This window comes from Misgurnus anguillicaudatus, chromosome 5 (genome assembly GCF_027580225.2).
Source record: "Misgurnus anguillicaudatus chromosome 5, ASM2758022v2, whole genome shotgun sequence".
Lineage (NCBI taxonomy): Eukaryota > Metazoa > Chordata > Actinopteri > Cypriniformes > Cobitidae > Misgurnus > Misgurnus anguillicaudatus.
The window spans coordinates 10,581,751-10,600,679 of record NC_073341.2 but is presented as its reverse complement, the minus strand read 5'-3'; the positions used below and the strand labels follow the sequence as shown (position 1 = coordinate 10,600,679).

Sequence of the window (18,929 nt, the reverse complement as noted above, 5' to 3'; positions counted from 1 at the left end):
CCAACGATGACATTTTTGAAGTGTGGCGACTACCGTAGCTTCTGTATGCGTTTCGGTGAACGGTCGACTGAAACGTTGGTTGCACTTTGCAACCTCACCACTAGATGATGCTAAAATGAACACACTGCACATTTTCACACTTGATACAGTTGATCCTGTGTTATTTTCTAAACCCCCAGGAAAACAGATGATGTACTTAGGGGTTAAGAAATAACGGTATAAAAATCTGATGCTTTACACTGTACGTTCCTAAACCTTAGTTCTTATTTGCAATAGTTATGATTGAATAAATGCAATGTGCAACCATCTTTTTTATTAAGACAAAGTCAAACCTGCGTTAAAATGAAATGTTGTGCAATATGTCATTCTTGCAGGGCAGATGTCAGCAAATTTAAGTTTGAAGGGAAAACGTTTTATGTGATTGGAGTACAAAGAGAGGTAAGATACTTGTTTGAGTTGTTAATCTGAATTAAAGGTTTCATATGGCTCATTTACCTGCTGTTTAATGCTAATGTAACACTGCCTAAAGTGGTTCAGTAGATGTTTATATTGTAAACATGCGAGCATTTGAACATGGTCACCAACTCTGTTCCTGAAGATCATCCCTCCTGTATACTTGAGTTCCAACTCTGCTTCAACACACATGACTGTAATTTTTTAGGCATATTTTTTTGTCTGATTGGTGTTGGGGCTCATCTTGGTAAAGTCTTACCATATTTCCCTGAAGTTCAGTTGTGTCTTCTGTATTCACAAACATGCTTCATTCCATTAAATACATGCTAAAGATGAATTTATAGTTTTATACATCTTAAAACCATTAAATGCTTTTTCCATCCCACCACATCCACTAAGATCTCAGATTGTCTGTATAGATTTATACAGCTTCTTGTGTTTGTCCTTATGTCTTGCGCTTAAATTTGCGCTTCTGCCTTCTTTTCTATGTGTGCATGTTTTCATTGCTGGTGAGTAAACACATACCCATGAGCATAAATTAACTTATCAAATATTATTTAAAAGCCTTGCAGTGCAGCTCTTTACTCATATATTTGATCATAGTTCTTGTGCCCGGCTTAGACTATTATTCATAAAAATTTCATGAGCAACAATGTAGGGCGGCACATAATCATAATAATTTTTTCTTTTGATATTTTAATTGCAATTATTAAATTTGGTTATATGAATTTACTTTCAGAACATAATGTTATTATTAAGCCTATATACACTGTCAGAAAAAAATGGTGCCTAGCTATTAATGAGACAGTACTCTTTCAAAAAGTAAATTTTCACTTAAAGGGCCCTATTTTAACAATCGTTATTGCACGTTAACAACAATCGGGCGTAACGTGCAATAAACCAATGAAAGTCTTATCTCTCATCCCCTTTAAAGGGAAACCAGGCAAGTCTGCGTAATATTTCTCTACGAGCTCCCCCTATTGTCTGAAAGTAAATGCTTTCAAACACATTGTCGTAAAAACCAACTGTTGCCCCCCCCCCGGAACCAAGTTTATCAGCTTATTTCCAATCCAGTTAGGTTTCCCTTCCGTCAAGGGTTTTCGATGCTTCTTCTCCGGCTCTGCCATTTGCAACTGTAAAGTGATACTGCTTCTCGCGATATCTGAGACTTTGCGAGACTGAAGGACACCGGGTCGGATACAGCGAACTTGCAAGTGGGGTATTCTTCCTACAGACGGTAGGGGCGGGCGAGAGAGATTTTATTCGTCCGGTAATGAGTCATTTAACCATATACCGACTTACGAAGATGATTTATTAACATAAAAATGCTGCCTTGTGTCCCTTTAAAAGCCAGTTGCGCTGGCGCAATGCCGATATCCTATTTAGATGACGGAATTTGTAAACTGAAAAACTAAGCAGAGGAAGAAGACCCCCAGTTTAAGAATAATGTAAAAAAAATTGTTGTTTTCATTTTCATTTTTATTTAAATTTTAATTTTAAAAACTTAAATAGACGTTTTCTTTCAGTCAGAGAAGCAATAGCAGGCTTTTAATTGCTGTAAATGTATTGATATCCTACATAATCATTGTAATCTCATAAAAGAATTTGCAAATATGCAAGAAAAGGTTTGTACTCTAAAAATACAAACAAGAGATAAAGAATTTACAAACGTGCGGAGAGCCGAAGCGTTTCAGCACTAGAACAGCGCCATGGGATTTTTACAAAGCATTACTTCAAATGTTTCTCATCTCACCATATCCACAGGCACAGAGTATCATATACAATAAATCCGTGAGGTAGCATTTAAAAAAAAAAAAACGTTTAAAAACAGATGCATTTGTTTAAAGCAAAGCATTTATTTACTTTCCAAGCTACATGTGAAGCAGCTCTTTACGCCTTCTAACGTCTCATAATCGGTCCTCATTTATGTCCAAGAGACTCAATAATAATCGTTTACATTCAATCCTTTAATCTTTCATATTTAAAGGCGTTTTTGTGCTGCTGCGCATCCATGTATGTGATAAGCTAACCTGCGTTGTCGTCCCGTTTATAGGCGCATATTACTAACACGCTCTTTAAATAACAAAAAACATATTGTGGCATTGACTTTAGACTTTAGACCAGGTTTTAGTTGGTCAATGGCGTAGTCTATTTTAGTTGCCTCAAAATAGCAACGCACCAACAATGCACCTGAACACACCTCGTTTTCAGACCAGAACGCCCATGGGCACAAAAGTGGGCGCAAATGCATTTGCTATTTAATTAACATGGCGCTAAATGTGAAAATGATAATTGAGCAGGGTTGAAACTAGCAAAAGACACTTGCGTCGAGCATTGCGCTGCATTGCGCCGGGTGTATGATAGAGCTCAAATAGTTTATATTAGTACCTCAAAGATGCATATTGGTATCAAATGTATTCATATCTGTACCAGTGGCGGCCGGTGACTTATTTTCAGAGAGGCGTGAATTAAAAAAATATATGTGTTTGGAGGGTTATGTGAATTCATGTGCATCATACGTCATGACAAAATACATGCCTGTTGCACACGCATCGAAAGGGTTTATGATAAGAGACTCTTAAGCGAGTATCTGGCAAACGTGAGCATCTCTTTTATCATAAACCCCTTCGAAGTGTCTGCAGCAGGCTTGATTTTGACATGATGCATGATGCACATAGGTTAACATGATGCGTCAAACACATATTTTGACATGATGAGCCACACACATGATGGGCTAAATACAAGTTTTGACGAGCTTCGCATCGTTAGCCCTCGAAAAAGAAGGTACATATGAGAACCTCTTTTTTGAAGGGAACTGACACTTGGGACCATTAAAAAAAAAAATTCTGACAGTGAACACTTCTAAAACAAATACCAGATGAGGACTATGTTCTTACAAAATCAACTTACGTCTCTTTTATTTATCATTTAATTCACCAAGAGCTTACAAATAAGCTGCATTTTGTTCCCTCAGTGAAGCACGAAACTTTATATTTTATTTAAATATTTTAAATAAATGATTTTTTTCCAGACAACCTGTAGGCTACTCATTCTAAATTCATCACAGGATAATCATGTTCTCATGATCAGATGTCTCCTAGCATAGATTCAGGAAACGTAGTATTTTACGCTGTTTTAATGATGTGACTTTAATCTTAGTACTGTATGAGCTCAGCGCAGTAAATTGCAGAGCATGGCAGTCTGATGCTAAACAGCCTGGAAGTGGTTTGTATTGATTTCTGTGTGGATTCACTGTTCCGCTCAGCACTCCATCTATTGATCTCCCATCTCAGATTACACGACATGTGAGGTTAATGGAAATGATGCTCCTGACAGTTCTGTTTTTCAAAGGACTTTATCAGCCCATATATCTTTGCTGCTTTGGCCTAGCATATACATATTTACCTCAGCTTCAGTTTTGGGCGTCTAATCCAGCACATATATTTACTTGGATCAGGTCAGCTTTTTAACACACTTACCACAGTGTAATGTCAACCCTGTAAAATCACTCAAGGCTGTGCTATATTGAAAATATAAGCTGTGTCCCAATTCGAAGGGTGGGTCCGAAGGACGCGTCCTTGAAAGAACGTACTCGTTTTTGCTTTATGTTAAGCCATCCTGTAACCATTGTAAGGTCACTGCAGTGCACAGCCACTATTCATGTTTTTTGTTTTATTACATTTATAAATGTCACTGTACAACATATTAAACTATGTATAATGTGATTGAAGATCAGTCATTGTGGTGTACATTGTGTTTCAGCGAAACCGTTGCTAACTAGCTGTGAGTGACTGTGCTGTTATGATGTGTCATATTGATTTTCACTCTTATTTTCCTTGCACTTTTCCTGGCAAAGCCATTCAGCTGCCTGCAAATACTGGACATTACTATCAGTAACTCACACAGATTTGGGCCAGCATTTTGTTCAGCTCTCATTGTTTATGACATTGTATTCAGATTCCATCTCTTTGTAATTTATGGACTTCTTATGCTGTTACTCACTTTAAATGGACACTACACTTTATTTTTTGAAAATATGCTCATTTACCTGCTCCCCTACAGTTAAACATTTGATTATTACTGTTTTGGAATCCATTCAGGCGATCTCCGGGTCTGGACGTACCACTTTTAGCATAGCTTAGCATAATCCATTGAATCTGATTAGACCATTAGCATCGTGCTAAAAATAACTAAGGAGTTTTGATATTTTTTCTATTTAAAACTTGACTCTTCTGTAGTTACATCATGTACTAAGACCGACAGAAAATTAAAAGTTATGATTTTCTAGGCAGATATGGATATAAACTCTCATTCTGGCGTAATAATCAAGGACTTTGCTGATGTAACATGGCTGCAGCAGGCGTAGTGATATTCTGCACTGCCCGAAAATAGTCCCCTTGGTTAATTTCAATAGCAGGGGACCATTTTCATGCGCTGTGTATATCATTGTGCCTGCTGCAGCCATGTTACAGCAGCTAAGTCCTTGATTATTACGCCAGAATGAGTTTTAATTTTCCGTCTGTCTTAGTACACAATGTTTCTACAGAAGAGTCAAGTTTTAAATAGAAAAAATATCAAAACTCCTTAGTTATTTTTAGCACGATGCTAATGGTCTAATCAGATTCAATGGATTATGCTAAGCTATGCTAATTATGCTAGCGCCAGACCCAGAGAACGGCTGAATGGATTCCAAACGGTAAAAATCTAATGTTTAACTCTTGGGGAGCTGGAAAATGAGCATATTTTCAAAAAAAGTAGATTGTCTCCCCATTTGATGAAGTTGATTACTGAACTTTTAATCGTGCTTTCTCTCTGTAGAAGAAGCTGGTTCTGACGTTCCACACCTCCACACCAGCAGCCTGTAAACACCTGTGGAAATGTGCTGTAGAAAATCAGGCCTTTTACAAGTGAGTAGTCTATCAGTTCTCTCGTTTTGTCTCACTTCAAGTAGCATTTGTGTCTAGACTGTGGTTTATTGTTATAGAAGTTGTCCAAGATGTACTCAAGACCTTTATCTCAGTAACTGTAACTTAAATGTGTATGGCCAGTGGTTTAATATGTCTGCATATAACATTTTAACGTAGGCTGTTTAAAGGCACAATATGTAGGATTTTTACCATTAGAGGTCGCTATTTTACAATTACACAATAACAATGATGGTAGATGTTGTTTTTACCATCCAAATCGCTAAATTTGTTTATGGATGAGGTAATGAATTCATCATACGTAGATGACCCATACAGATTCTAGACCCTTAAGAACCAGCTCTGGCATGACCTATTTATCATGCCCAGAACATCAGACGTTTCTTCCTGACGAATGAGAATCAGGCTGTGACAGAGGATAGCATTACTTCAATTTTTAATGCCCTATGTAATCGAAGCAAGGACTGCCATTCCTTTTCTCCTAAAGGATTAAGATTACCTGCTCAGCATATTCCTGCATGGTTTCGGGAAGTGAAAGATCAACTTTGGGATGTAGGAATTTCTTGGGAACTTTACCTTCTGTCTGGTGTTCAAAATCTCCTTAAAGCAGGTTTTAAAACATTAAAGGGACTCTACCAGACTGTCGTGGCCCAATTTTTTCACATTTTGTGTCTAAAAACATGATCACACCACTTTCCTCCTCCTTTCCAACATGCTTGGGAGGTTGTGCTCCGGTAGTTCTGCCATTGCTAAGCAACATTGAGCCGCAATCCCCATTGATTCAGTATAGAGCAGTGCTTCCCAAACTGTGGGCCTTCGCGCTACTGCAGGGGGGCCTTGACTAGGCTAAAAAAATTAAAAAACATGTGATTTTCCCCTCCATATTACATAAACATACAACATATATATATATATTTCATCATAGTGATGTAAGATACATTGCTTGTAAATGGTTTTAGATATTATATTTTTTAAACATAGTTCTGTAATTCATTGCAATAAATTTATGAACTATTTGTAGCTTCTGTTACACACTTTGCATTATAATTGTAAATACTATGCAGAAAGTATGTAGTGTTATGGATTTAAATTTATTTGTAAAGAATTTTTATGTCATCTTTCACCAGAATATAAAAATATTTCTCATAATTTAAAAAAATATTTCTCATAATTCTCATGATTCACATGAGATTCTTAAAAACTGGTTAATAAATGTTGATAATTTTGTGCAAAGAGACAATCTGCTTTATTAAAAACTATACACTCACCTAAAGGATTATTAGGAACACCTGTTTAATTTCTCATTAATGCAATGGTGTAATGGTGTGGGGGATGTTTTCTTGGCACACTTTAGGCCCCATAGTGCCAATTGGGCATCATTTAAATGCCACGTCCTACCTGAGCATTGTTTCTGACCATGTTCATCCCTTTATGACCACCATGTACTCATCCTCTGATGGCTACTCCCAGCAGGATAATACACCATGTCACAAAGCTCGAATCATTTCAAATTGGTTTCTTGAACATGACAATGAGTTTACTGTACTAAAATAGCCCCCACAATCACCAGATCTCAACCTAATAGAGCATCTTTGAGATGTGGTGGACCGGGAGCTTCGTGTCCTGGATGTGCATCCCACAAATCTCCATCAACTGCAAGATGCTATCATATCAATATGAGACAACATTTCTAAAGAATGCTTTCAGCACCTTGTTGAATCAATGACACGAAGAATTAAGGCAGTTCTGAAGGCGAAAGGGGGTCAAACACAGTATTAGTATGGTGTTCCTAATAATCCTTTATTAGGATGTGAGTGTATGTCTCTATACATTGTTTCTTTAATTTGTGTCAAAATAATAGCCGTTTGACAGTTTCTTCGTTCTGTGTATTCCTGTACAGCTATGATCAGCTGTTCCTCCATCTTGAGTTTACATGACACAATGTGTTCGACCGTGTTCCTCTAATAATGTATTTGCGCATACAAAATTAATCATAAACTCTTTAAAGCGTCTGCAGCAGGCACTTATTTTGGTGATACACACACGATCTTTCAAAGCACAGAACACATGAAGAATTTGGTTCCAAAACGCAATAAATCCATTTTGACAAATTTCGGTTAAAACGTGTTTTCTATACCAAGAAAGTGACAAGATGAAAACCACTATTTTCTGTTACAAACTTTCCCATAGCATCTTTAGGTTATAAAAACATTAAAAATTCAAATCCATAACTTGATTTTCAAAGATTTATTATAAAAACGAATTATTTTTCCACAAAATGCAATAAATTCATGACAGTTTTTGTTTCAAAATGCTAGAAATCTATTAATTCAATGTACAAATGTGCATTCATCTTTGCCATTTGTATATTCATTTAGTTGAACAGTTGTACACACTGACTAAAAAAATAAACATTAATGTCATTAATCAAAACACTTACTTGTGTCATACTGTCATATTAAGAACACTGTCATTGCTGCGGTTATACTTGACGTCGTCGCTTAACATTTTTCACAGCGATCAGCTGTAAAATGTTTTGGTCCTGCTCGATTTTCATTGACTTTGAGTAAAATAATGTAAAGTTATTCATAAGATCCCCTGGGGTCAATGTGTTAGCATGAGAAACTTGATGCTGTCGGGAGATAAGCACCAGTCTCTCGAGTGCCTCTGCGTAAATTATTAGATGTTGATGTCGTTTCTTTCCCGTCACAGAAAACAACCACAGGTTTATTAATGCCATTAAAGTATTATTTTGTTTTGTCTGTTGATCACGAGGTACAAAGTAGATGAGGAAAACTAGGACTCCGTGTACTCAACGCGCCGCCATTGTATGTTTACAATGCGTGGAATGGTACGCTGTAATTTATTGCGTTCTGTAAAAAAGGGGGAGTGGCGTTTATCGCATTTTGGGAAAAAAGGGAGAAAAGATGACAGAATAACCCTGCGGATATTGGATTTTGCGTAAAATTAAGAATTTACTTTTAAACACTGACCTGAATAATATTGATTTTGGCAGTAACTCATTTTTTTCAAAAATGACGTTTATCGCGTTTTGGAACCAAACTCTTCACATATTAAAAAAAAACATACACATGACGGGCAACATACATGTTGTGATGAATTTCACATCGAGCGCCCTCAAAAAAAGAAGTCACCGGCCGCCACTGATGGTTAATGGGCTGGAGGAGTCTGCTTCCCCATCTGTGGTCTGCAGTTTCAGAAAATGCATCAATTTTATGATTTCCTTCATGTTAGAGACAATCTACAAAGTTGTTGATGGTGAACAGATAGCAGAAATTCTCCTGTAGTGTCTTTCACATGTGAAACTCACAGCACCACAACACATCATTTACATAAATAAACAATCAATCAGTATTCTCAGTGCCGGCCCGAGCCCCTCAGGGGCCCTAAGCAGAATTTGTTTGGGGGCCCCATCCCACCATTTTTTTAATTAAGAAATTACAAACATTTATAAAAAGAACAAATTTGCACATTAAGTAAGGTCTAAAATTAGCATTAGGTTCAGAAATCAAATCAAATGAATCATAATACTGTCTTTATTGTATGAATTAAATATAATTATTATTTTTTAGAGCTACAGAAGTGATTTTCTCTGTCTTGGATTGCTTGATTAACATTAATGACACAGACTTAAAGGGGTCATAGCGTGAAAATCTGACTTTTTTCATGTGTAAGTGCTATAGTTGGGTCCCCGGTACTTCTATCAACCTAAAAAAATTTAATAAAGATCAACCCAGTAACTTTGTTTGGGTAAGCCATTTTCTGCAAGCGTGTGAAAAATTAGGTCGTTCAGATTTCGCCTGTTTTGTGAGGTAGGTAGCGAGGCAAATTACAATAATACCGCCCCCTTTATCTGCAATATCCAACCACAGCACTGCCATAGTGCAGTGAGAAAGAAAAAAGTACTTGACAGCACAATTGAGTTTCAATTACAACAAACCACCATCATAGTGATCAGTGTTTGAATTTCATCAGCTCATTTGTATTTTAAAGGACACACCCAAAAACGGCACACTTTTGCTCAAGACTACAAATTAGAAATTTTAACATGCTATAATAACTTATCTGTGGAGTATTTGGAGCCAAAACTTCACATAAGCACTCTGGGGACACCAAAGATTTATTTTACATCTTAAAAAAAATCTCATAATATGACCCCTTTAAGTAGGTTAATTGAGGTTACTGTCTCTTTAAGAGAAGCACGGACCTGTGCTTTCTGCCTAATCTATACATATAAACCTAATACTGTGTAGAGTACTGTGGAGATCATTTTGTTTGTATGTGCCCTGTCAAGAAGAGAAAGATGTTATGTTCGCTTGCTTTTTTTGCTTTGTTGAAACGCGTCTTCACGTGTGTGCACTACCGAGTGCACTTAAGCGCGCACGCACACAGATGGAAGACGAATTACAAACGGCGCAGCATAAAAACCTTACGTTGTTTTTAAGTGCTCTATCCCTCAAATGTATGCTAATGGGCTACAGTATGACACACAGTAGCGTAACTCTCTCTAAAGTTTAAACATTAAGTGTTCTGATCTCTGAAGGGCGTAGTGAGGATCACCTCTCTGACTAGAGCTGGACTGGACACATTTAACATAAACCTGCTCACTTTAGCGTCTTTTTGCGGGTTAAATAGTTTAAAATCACTTGAAATGTTAACATTTGCAAGCCTTTCAAACACGTGCAAATGATAAACTTTCCCTATTACTCCGCCGAACTGTGGGTCAATCACGCATCAACTGCGATCTGTCACACCACTGCTGCTGCACAAATTAAACATACTGTTAATAATCATGCAAACATACCTTTATCTTGCCCTTTTTTCTCCTCCTCTGTCCTTTTCTACTTTCTCTTTTTTCGGCACCAGAGGGATACATCCTTTTTTGTGGCATGGCTTATTATTTATTACAGTGACCCGCACCTGCGCAAATTGTCAATTCACGTGAGGTGTCTATGTTGCGCATGACTCAACTGCTAGCACTACAGACACACAGCAGTTGTCTGCAAATCAGAATTTTCTTGTCTTGAATTATTCATTTATTCATTCGTATTCATTCATTCATTCATTTATATTACTTGTATAAGTTATTTAAATGTACATAAAAAATTAAATGTACAAAAAAAAAACGATTGGAGGCCCCCTGGTGGCCGCGAGGCCCTAAGCAGCCGCTTAGTTCGCTTATGCCTCGGGCCGGCCCTGAGTATTCTTGTGCCAAGAATTATGATGACATAATTATTGATGAGATAAATGTAAACATATAAAACTGATTGACTAACAATGACTGATACTGTACAGATTTTTCTAGTTTTAAATATATAATTTATAATTTAGTTCATCCTTCTGCTATTATATCAGAAGGACACACAACATCTCAGCCAGGTTTCTATGTACAAGTAGGATCACATTTCTGATGAAAGCAATTTAATTAGGAGGTTTAATGGCAGACAGACAGCAGGGCTGCATAGTCAAACAAGATCACGCTCAGTTACACCTGTCATCACATTAACCCCCCCCCCCCCCACACACACACACACACCTCTCTATCAGGTGTCTATCACTTACAAACTTGATGACCTAACACATCTTTCACATTCTCATTTTAGCTTTTCGCTTTTACTATCCTATTTCTGCTACTCGTTGAGGTATGTCTAATCTCAACAGCAATGCGGTCTTATCCCTCTGATGATCAGATCAGATCTCAAACCTCTTCAGCATGTTATAACATCATCATCAATAAAATACTGCTTTGCTTATCTGGGTTTCTAGATGAGGGCATTAGATTACAAGGATTTTTAGTGTTTTTTATTTTTATTTTAGATGTGACAGCTTCCTTTTTAATGCCCACCTAAAAATCAGCCGTATATTTTAATGTTAATCTCAAACTGATGAGTGTATCCAGCCTTTAAAAAAAACTGCCTCCATCTGCTTGCCCCTAAACTGTTCTTCAAGACTTTCTTCTGGAGCCAATGATATGTTTATCTTTTATCTTATCACTTATTACTGTTATGGGCAGTCGTGGCATAATGGTCAGAGAGTCGGGCTTGTAACCCGAGAGTTGCTGGTCAAGTTTCACAGAAGTTTACGCATGTGCTGTCAGCAGGATGAATCTTTATTCCCACCATAGTGGGATTAAGCATCCCATTCAGCCAATGTCACATCCGTCACTGTTTGTTTTCTTAATATTGGGCATGCTGTATTTTTAGTCAGTTCATACTACCCTTATTATGTAATATTATTGTTATAACTTATATAACAATATATATAATTTTTTATTTATTATGATTTAATATTTAAAACCTCAAGCTGTCAATGTCTTCTCGGGTTCAAAGAAATGTACCTGTCCTGAAATGACCCAAATCACTTTTTATCAGAACCAGACGTGCATAAATAAAAAAACAAAGACCCGACACAGGACAAACATGAGAAAATTAGACCAGAGGCCTACCCAGTGACAATTTTTTTAACCCGAATGTAAACGGCATTGATGTGTGTAGTCTACAGTAGTGATGGTCGCTTTTGAAGCACTGCTTCATGAGGCTTCGAAACTTGTACGGATCTTTTGTTTCCAGCCATTGGTTCAGAGCATGTTTCAAAACGGGTCAGACACGCAACATCAGAAATGCTTTTGGCAAACAGAAGAGGGGTTGGAAAAGAATGCACACACGCAAAATAGTTTGGGTCTTCCCCGGTCCGTTCTGCAAAAACACATTCATTTTAAATGAGACCGCTAATATTATACCCGACTTATGTCCAAGGCACACATGAAATTTTAGACGCAAACCCTCTCGGGTCGGACCTCGGGTTTGGACCCATGAAGACCTCTATCTGTTAGCCCTGCTTCACATAGCCAAGCTGTTACAGATGTTCTGGGATTCCTCAGCACACTTTATTTAGTCCACTAAAGCCAATTGGCCTGGCCGACCCAGACATACAGTACATAGTTAGTACACAGTCAAGACAGACAGTTTGACTGAATGGAGCAGAAGTATACAAGCTATGGCACACAAATCTGCATGGTTGGGGGGTCTTTAATGTCCATCTCATTTTGTTGCTATTATGATAGTAGTTGTGTACTTTGTTGTTGCTAAAGGCAGCGGTAATTTGTGTTCTATTAAAACGATGAATGCTTGAGATGACGATTCACGAATGAACAGAATGAGTCAAACCAAAAGCAAAGTAATTTAAAGCTCACGTAACACACACTGTTTGTGCATTTTTTATGTTAATCTGGAGTACCTATAGAGTAGTATGACATCCTTTATATCTCCGAAGAGTCTTTAGTTTAATAGGATTTTTAAAAGAAAGATTAGCTTTACCGAATCTTTCCGATAACGTACGAAAAAATGAAGGAGGAGGAGTTACTACCGCGGGACGAGCGAGTACGAGTCATGCAAGACTATACAACACTTATAACTTATGATTCACTACATGTTCGTGTCATTTCTATAATTTGCACGCGCCTATTTCCAGCATAAGACAGAAGTCTTACTTACCGTGTGCAACTTATGACCCGGTTGGGAAAATCCAGCGCATCAAACACACGCAAAACTCAGCTGCTACCCCGGATAATAAACTATATCCATTGTTTTCATAAGGCTGGCTTTCTTCTCCTTACATCCAAAAACACACTTCATCTTTCGTGCCATTGTTGAGTTTTGAAAATAAACAAAGCTGTATCGCTTGATAAGACATTTGCAGGTTGTAGCGTCTCCCGCTGATCGACGGGTGGGCAGGGATTTCCGGGGGAAGTGCCCATATAAAGAAGTGATACGTATAGAAAACCCCTGAAACGTCAGTTGGAACTGTAATTGAAAAAAACTTTCCGAAACTTGTATGAACCCTGGCGAAGTGCATTCGGCACAGAAATACTCTGTAACACGCCCAAATGCTTTTTTGACACTTTGCCTACATTTAGCATGAGGAAACAACTCTATAACTGTGTTAATAAGTCAGAATGCTTGAAATACCATTGAACCCCCCCTTTAATATATTTCTAAAGTGAAAGAACTGTGTGACATATATTCCCAATGGAATTTCATACAGGGAGAAAAGCAAGGGGCCTAAACCTAAGCCTTGTGGTACTCCATACATACATATGTTTTTCTAAACAAAATAGTTACAGTAAAATAAATAGGATCTAACATCAGAACAATAATACCACCAAAAAGAGATGCAACTCCTTTGGAGGATAAAAGCAGGTTGTTTATAACTCAGAGAAGCATGGTCTCTGTACAGCTTTTTCACAGGTACTGTGATACAAAAAAAATCACACAGTTGGAGTAACAGCATTTTTCTTGTATATGCCGATACAAGCTTTTATATAGGATATGCAATATCAGATAAGGTTAATTAAGAATATTTTATGATCACAACATAAATATACAAAGACACATGCATACACACAAATAACTGCCCATGTAAAAATTAGTTAATTTCTGTCTTTTTTTCGGATTTCTCTGTTTAGATGTGCAAAATCAAGTCAGATAAAAACGGTGTCTAGCAGTAGCATATTTTTCAAGGGAAGCAGATATCGGTACAGGTATGTTTTTTTTAATGTACTGTTTGACCTCTTAGATATTGCAATTATTTATTTCATACATTTGATTAGTTGCACCTGCAAATAGCATAAATTCAACGTGCATGTGTTTAGACTGCAAAATATTGTCAAAAGTAAGTGAATGCGTTTGTTATTTTATTACAGTGGGCGGGTGGCTAAAGAAGTGATTGAAGCCAGTTTAAAGATTCAGAGAGAACCACCTGCTGTGCACAGGTCAGTTACATCTCCATTTTAATTCATTTCTTTGTAATACAGACTTATAGTAATAATGTGGTTGTTTTTTAGTTTAAGGTTAATCTTGTCTGCATGTTCAAATATTTGACAATTTACTATTTAAAACCACTCTCTTGAGAATGTGTGTCGGCCGCTAGTTAATTTTAGTTGATAAAGTTTTAAATACAGATATTTTACTTACGAAATCACATCGCTTGGCTACATAAGGCCTTTATTATACCCCTGGAGCCGTGTGGATTACTTCTGTAAAGGATGAATGCACTTCGTTGGGCTTCAAAATCAAGAGCACCATTTACTACCATTATAAAGCTTGGAAGGGCCTGGACATTTTCTGATATATCTCAGATGTGTTCATCTGAAAGAAGATTTTCTTAATGTTTTATACATTAAGAAATCAAGACTCAACTTTATTTGTCCAACTGCTATAGAAATTGACCCTGCTCTGTTTTGTTTTCTGTTTTACGTTACCTTTGTTTCAGGTGTCAGTTTGGTCAAAGCAGAAGTTTTACTTCACTCAGTCATAAACAGCTCATAATGAACATGGAGCCGCTTTTACCGGCACTGAGCTCTAGCAGGGAACACAGAGATATCTCAGCAGACAATGGTAAGACAAATAAAGCTGGTTTATTTGACATAAAGCATGTGTTGGTACAGTATTACATGATTCACAAAATCCTGTTTTGACAGGCAGGGTCACATATACCTGATTATATAGTAAAACAGTGCTCAGTGCACCTCTGTACTGCACAGATGGCGTTGACAAATGTAAGGCACCTGTTCTCAGGGGATCAAAATGAGCTGATGATGCGCTGGTCTCTGTGGAGACTCCAGTCAGAGCATTAAAATACTCATGTGATCATCTCTGCGGGTTAGCACAGAGTCCTGCTATTGAAGTAGAGGTGTACATTGAGGCAACGATTCATGTTTATGAAGTTAGATGCTGCTGGTTATATTAAGATGTCTTTAATCTCTAATAATCCAGGTTAAGTGAAGGAAGTCAAGCATTCATTTCATGAAGGGATCATGTGATCATAAAGCCCATGTGAAGAGTTCTGAAGCTGGTTCTGCATCACTTTTAAGCCCTTCACAGATTGAGTAACCAGAGGATAGGACAAATGTCACATAAGCCTGTCTCAAGGTTTTCTTGGACATCCAGTACAAACACACTCACTCTTCTTTAATGGAGCGTTTGTTTGCTCATGACACTGGAAACTTCAATGACACCAAATGAAACCAAATGACACTTGGAAACAAAAGTTTTTTTCACCTTTATTCAGAACTAACTTTTTAACTTTTATCAAAAGTTGCATCCAGTAATAAAAAACAATGTCTGCTTCTGTCATCCCTAAACATACAAATGCTATTTGCTATTAAATACAAAAGGAGGAAATCATTCTTACCATTTTCAAATTTTTAACTGAGTTGATGAAGATGATTTTCCTTAATGACAAAAAGACGATTACCTTAATACTAAGCATTGTTATAATGCATGTATGCAGCCCCTCCACTCCGAACCACTAGGGGCCCCCTTGCTCTTAATTTCATGCAGCGCTGCATAGATTGATTGACATGTGACATCACTAGCTTTTTTCTAAATGTCGATAAAAATCTTTTATGAAACAGTGATGCAGCACGGGTCAATGTGTAAACAACCCGCACCCGAGCGACGTTTTTAACTAACCCGCCCACAACTCGGAAAAAAAAAATATTGTACCCGACCCGCTTCCTGGCCCACATTTTTTAAAAGTAGTAATTGTTTAAAATAGTTAATTGGCATCTTTATTTCAAACAACCCGACCAACTGCTTCGCGAATATCATTAAAAATATTTTTGGATGACTCGTAATTGTGGGTAACCGCGGGTTATGAAATGACAGCGTTTCCGCTAACCGATGATATGATTAAAACATAGTTTTTCCTCTCACAATAAGTCATTCCAAACATCACATCGACGGAAGTAGGTTATTTTGACCTGATAAGGAACACTGTGCCGTACATGGCACACCCCCTCCCTTGCACGTGAGGCTGCATAAACGTCATTGTAACTTTGAAGCATTAAATCTTCAAAATATACGGTCATGCGGCACATCGTTTGAAAGCTTAGACTTTTGGGATTCTATTAAGCGCACACACAAAGCATAATATGATTTATAGCAGTCATAAAACTGTAATCTAGTTGTTAGTTACCTTAACCGGGCGGGGCTGATTTAGGATATTTACTTACCTTCAAAATCTTCCCATTATCCGCTTCGGTGAAATTGTCCAAAACAAATTGTTCATAAATTCGCTAAAAGTCCAATGAAATGGAATATTCAAGCCTTTTAATCCAAAACGATTTGTTCATCTCACAATCTTGACGTTTCTGACCGAATTACGATATAAATACTGTATACAATTAGTTCACCATCAGATATTCATTCGAATCTCACTTTTCATTCATGATTTATAATTAATATATTCGGGTGTCACGTTTATTGTGCAACGTCTGAGGAACAAATACGCCCCCTTGTGGAATTTCAGCTGTTTCATAAGAGACTACAACCTTATTTTCAATCACAGGAGATGTAGGAGTGTTATCCATACGTTAATGGCAAGGAAAGCCTCTATACTTTGGAGCGGCAACGTATGAAATGTTCCTCTGGGAGATTTTAGTACACACCGCGTTATCTTCAAATAATGATTGTGATTTACATACATTAGTTGACCTGACAATGTAAATAAACTGTTTCCATTGCAATTCTGTAAAATACACCTCTTCTGAATTGCCTGATAAACAACCTGATCTCACGAAAATTCGTGTTTTAGTCACGAAAAATGTTATCACTTTATTATGTCACGGAATTCAGCTTTTTTCCGTGACGGGACCACGGATGCATTTTCCGTGTCACTCCCACGGATTTCTCGTGTCATTTTATGTATTGTTTTCTCATAGTTTTTTTCCTATTTTCTTACCATTGTCGCTTGGGGTTGGGGTTAAAATCACTTTCTGTTACATTTTTAGACATCCTAACCCCAACTCCAAAAAGGAATAGTTTTAAAAGCGAAAGAAAGACATGTAGAAACCAATACATAAGAGTACATCCTAACATAAAAGTACATCATAACGCAAACCCCAAATTTAACCCTAACCCCAAGCTACAATGATTTGAAAATAGGAAAAATTCAGTGACATGGTCACGGATAAAGTGATCAAATTTTCTGTGACTATAACATTGATTTCAATGAGATCTTGTTGCTAAAAAACACATCATGCAAGTGTATGTTTTTTTTTTTTTTTTTGCAATATATGGAAGTTTTTGCAAAATTGACGTGTTTCCCTTGGCCGTATTTTCAATTCGCAATATTAATTTGTGCAATTTGAAGGGTAATGGAAACGCAGCTACTATTGAGAGTAATTTAAAAGCATAACAAGCAGTCTTGTTATATGATCAGTCTGATCGGTACTTCTGACATATGACAGTTGCTCTATGCAGCGCTGCATGCAGTTGAACACGCTTATTGACATGCGTCTTGATTAGGGATGCACGATATATCGTCCGACATATCGTTATCGGCCGATAACTGCTTATTTTTTATATGATCGGTTATCGGTCTGATAGCAAAATTAGGCCGATAAATGAAAGCCGATAAATGATGGATTATTTTGGTTTGTTGAACCACTTCACTTGCTCATTGCTGGCCATGTGGAGTATTGAATGGTGCTTTCTGTGACATAGCACGAAGATGACACGTGTTGCGGGCTTAAGAAGAGTATGCCAGTCTAGCGCAAAGACAAGATGTCCGCGGCCTGGGAGTTTTTCATTGTGAAAATAATATGAATATTTATCGGCCTGTAAGATTAAAATTGAAGGAACTTATTCCTTGGTCACAACTTGGCACAACCCCCTGTGCTGATCAAAGACTATTGTTACAGCTGTTTATCCAATACAGTGGGGGTTAAAGGTGGTCTTCTGATTGGTCAGTTTGAATGTATTATGTTGGGTTTGGTCAAGTACAGTGGGGGTTAAAGGTGATCTTCTGATTGGTCAATTTGAATGTATCAAGTTAGGTTTAGTCACATGGTCAAGAGAGAGAGGATAAAGGTCAATGTTTTTAGGAGCTCTGGGCCTTTGCATTTTAGCTTTTGCCTTTGCATTGGTCTTTTCCCCTTTCCTTTCTTTCTTCACCTAAGTTCTGGGGTTCGGGCCATTAGGCCTAGATTTCAGTTCTCAAGTGTGAATCTCTTTCTTCTAAACTTTCTTTCTCTGTTGTCTATCTTATCAGGTAATATCTCACATACATTGGAAACAGTCAATTGTTTGTATTATTTACCATTTCATGCATTTATAGTGTAACCATTTCAACTGTAACTTTAAGTCAGTACTGTAATTAAACCTTTTCATTTACAAATCTGTTGTTTAGTTTTGATTTAAGGTTAATACTTAAACGCTCCATATTGCAATACAATATATTCGTACTCTAGCAACGCTCTCAGACCTATTGTGTCCGAAACCGGGGAACGATTGCAGTTTTGTTCTCCTTCCGAAACCTGAGATCCCTTACAGGCCTATATATATCGGTTATCGGCCCCCAAATATAAAGAGTTATCGGTTATCGATATCGGCCAAAATTACAATATCGGTGCATCCCTAGTCTTGATATAATGGGTATGGTTTTCTAACAAAGCCAACATCCAGAAAAAGCGGATGACTGAATGATCATATCACCTTATTATTTTATTGCCTTTGGAACCACAAATTA

General features: G+C 37.3%; 1 protein-coding gene across 3 annotated transcripts in view; it reads left to right on the top strand.

Annotated features, from left to right (window-relative positions):
- The window catches only part of frmd3 (FERM domain containing 3), a 51,980-nt gene that overhangs the window by 26,366 nt on the left and 6,685 nt on the right, over positions 1–18,929 (top strand). For all 3 annotated transcript variants that reach the window (XM_055168047.2, XM_073867513.1, XM_055168049.2), the window contains 5 exons: positions 375–438; positions 5,272–5,360; positions 13,864–13,938; positions 14,101–14,169; positions 14,670–14,794. In XM_055168047.2, coding sequence (XP_055024022.2) covers positions 375–438; positions 5,272–5,360; positions 13,864–13,938; positions 14,101–14,169; positions 14,670–14,794 — 422 coding nt within the window. The remainder of the gene's footprint in view (positions 1–374; positions 439–5,271; positions 5,361–13,863; positions 13,939–14,100; positions 14,170–14,669; positions 14,795–18,929) is intronic.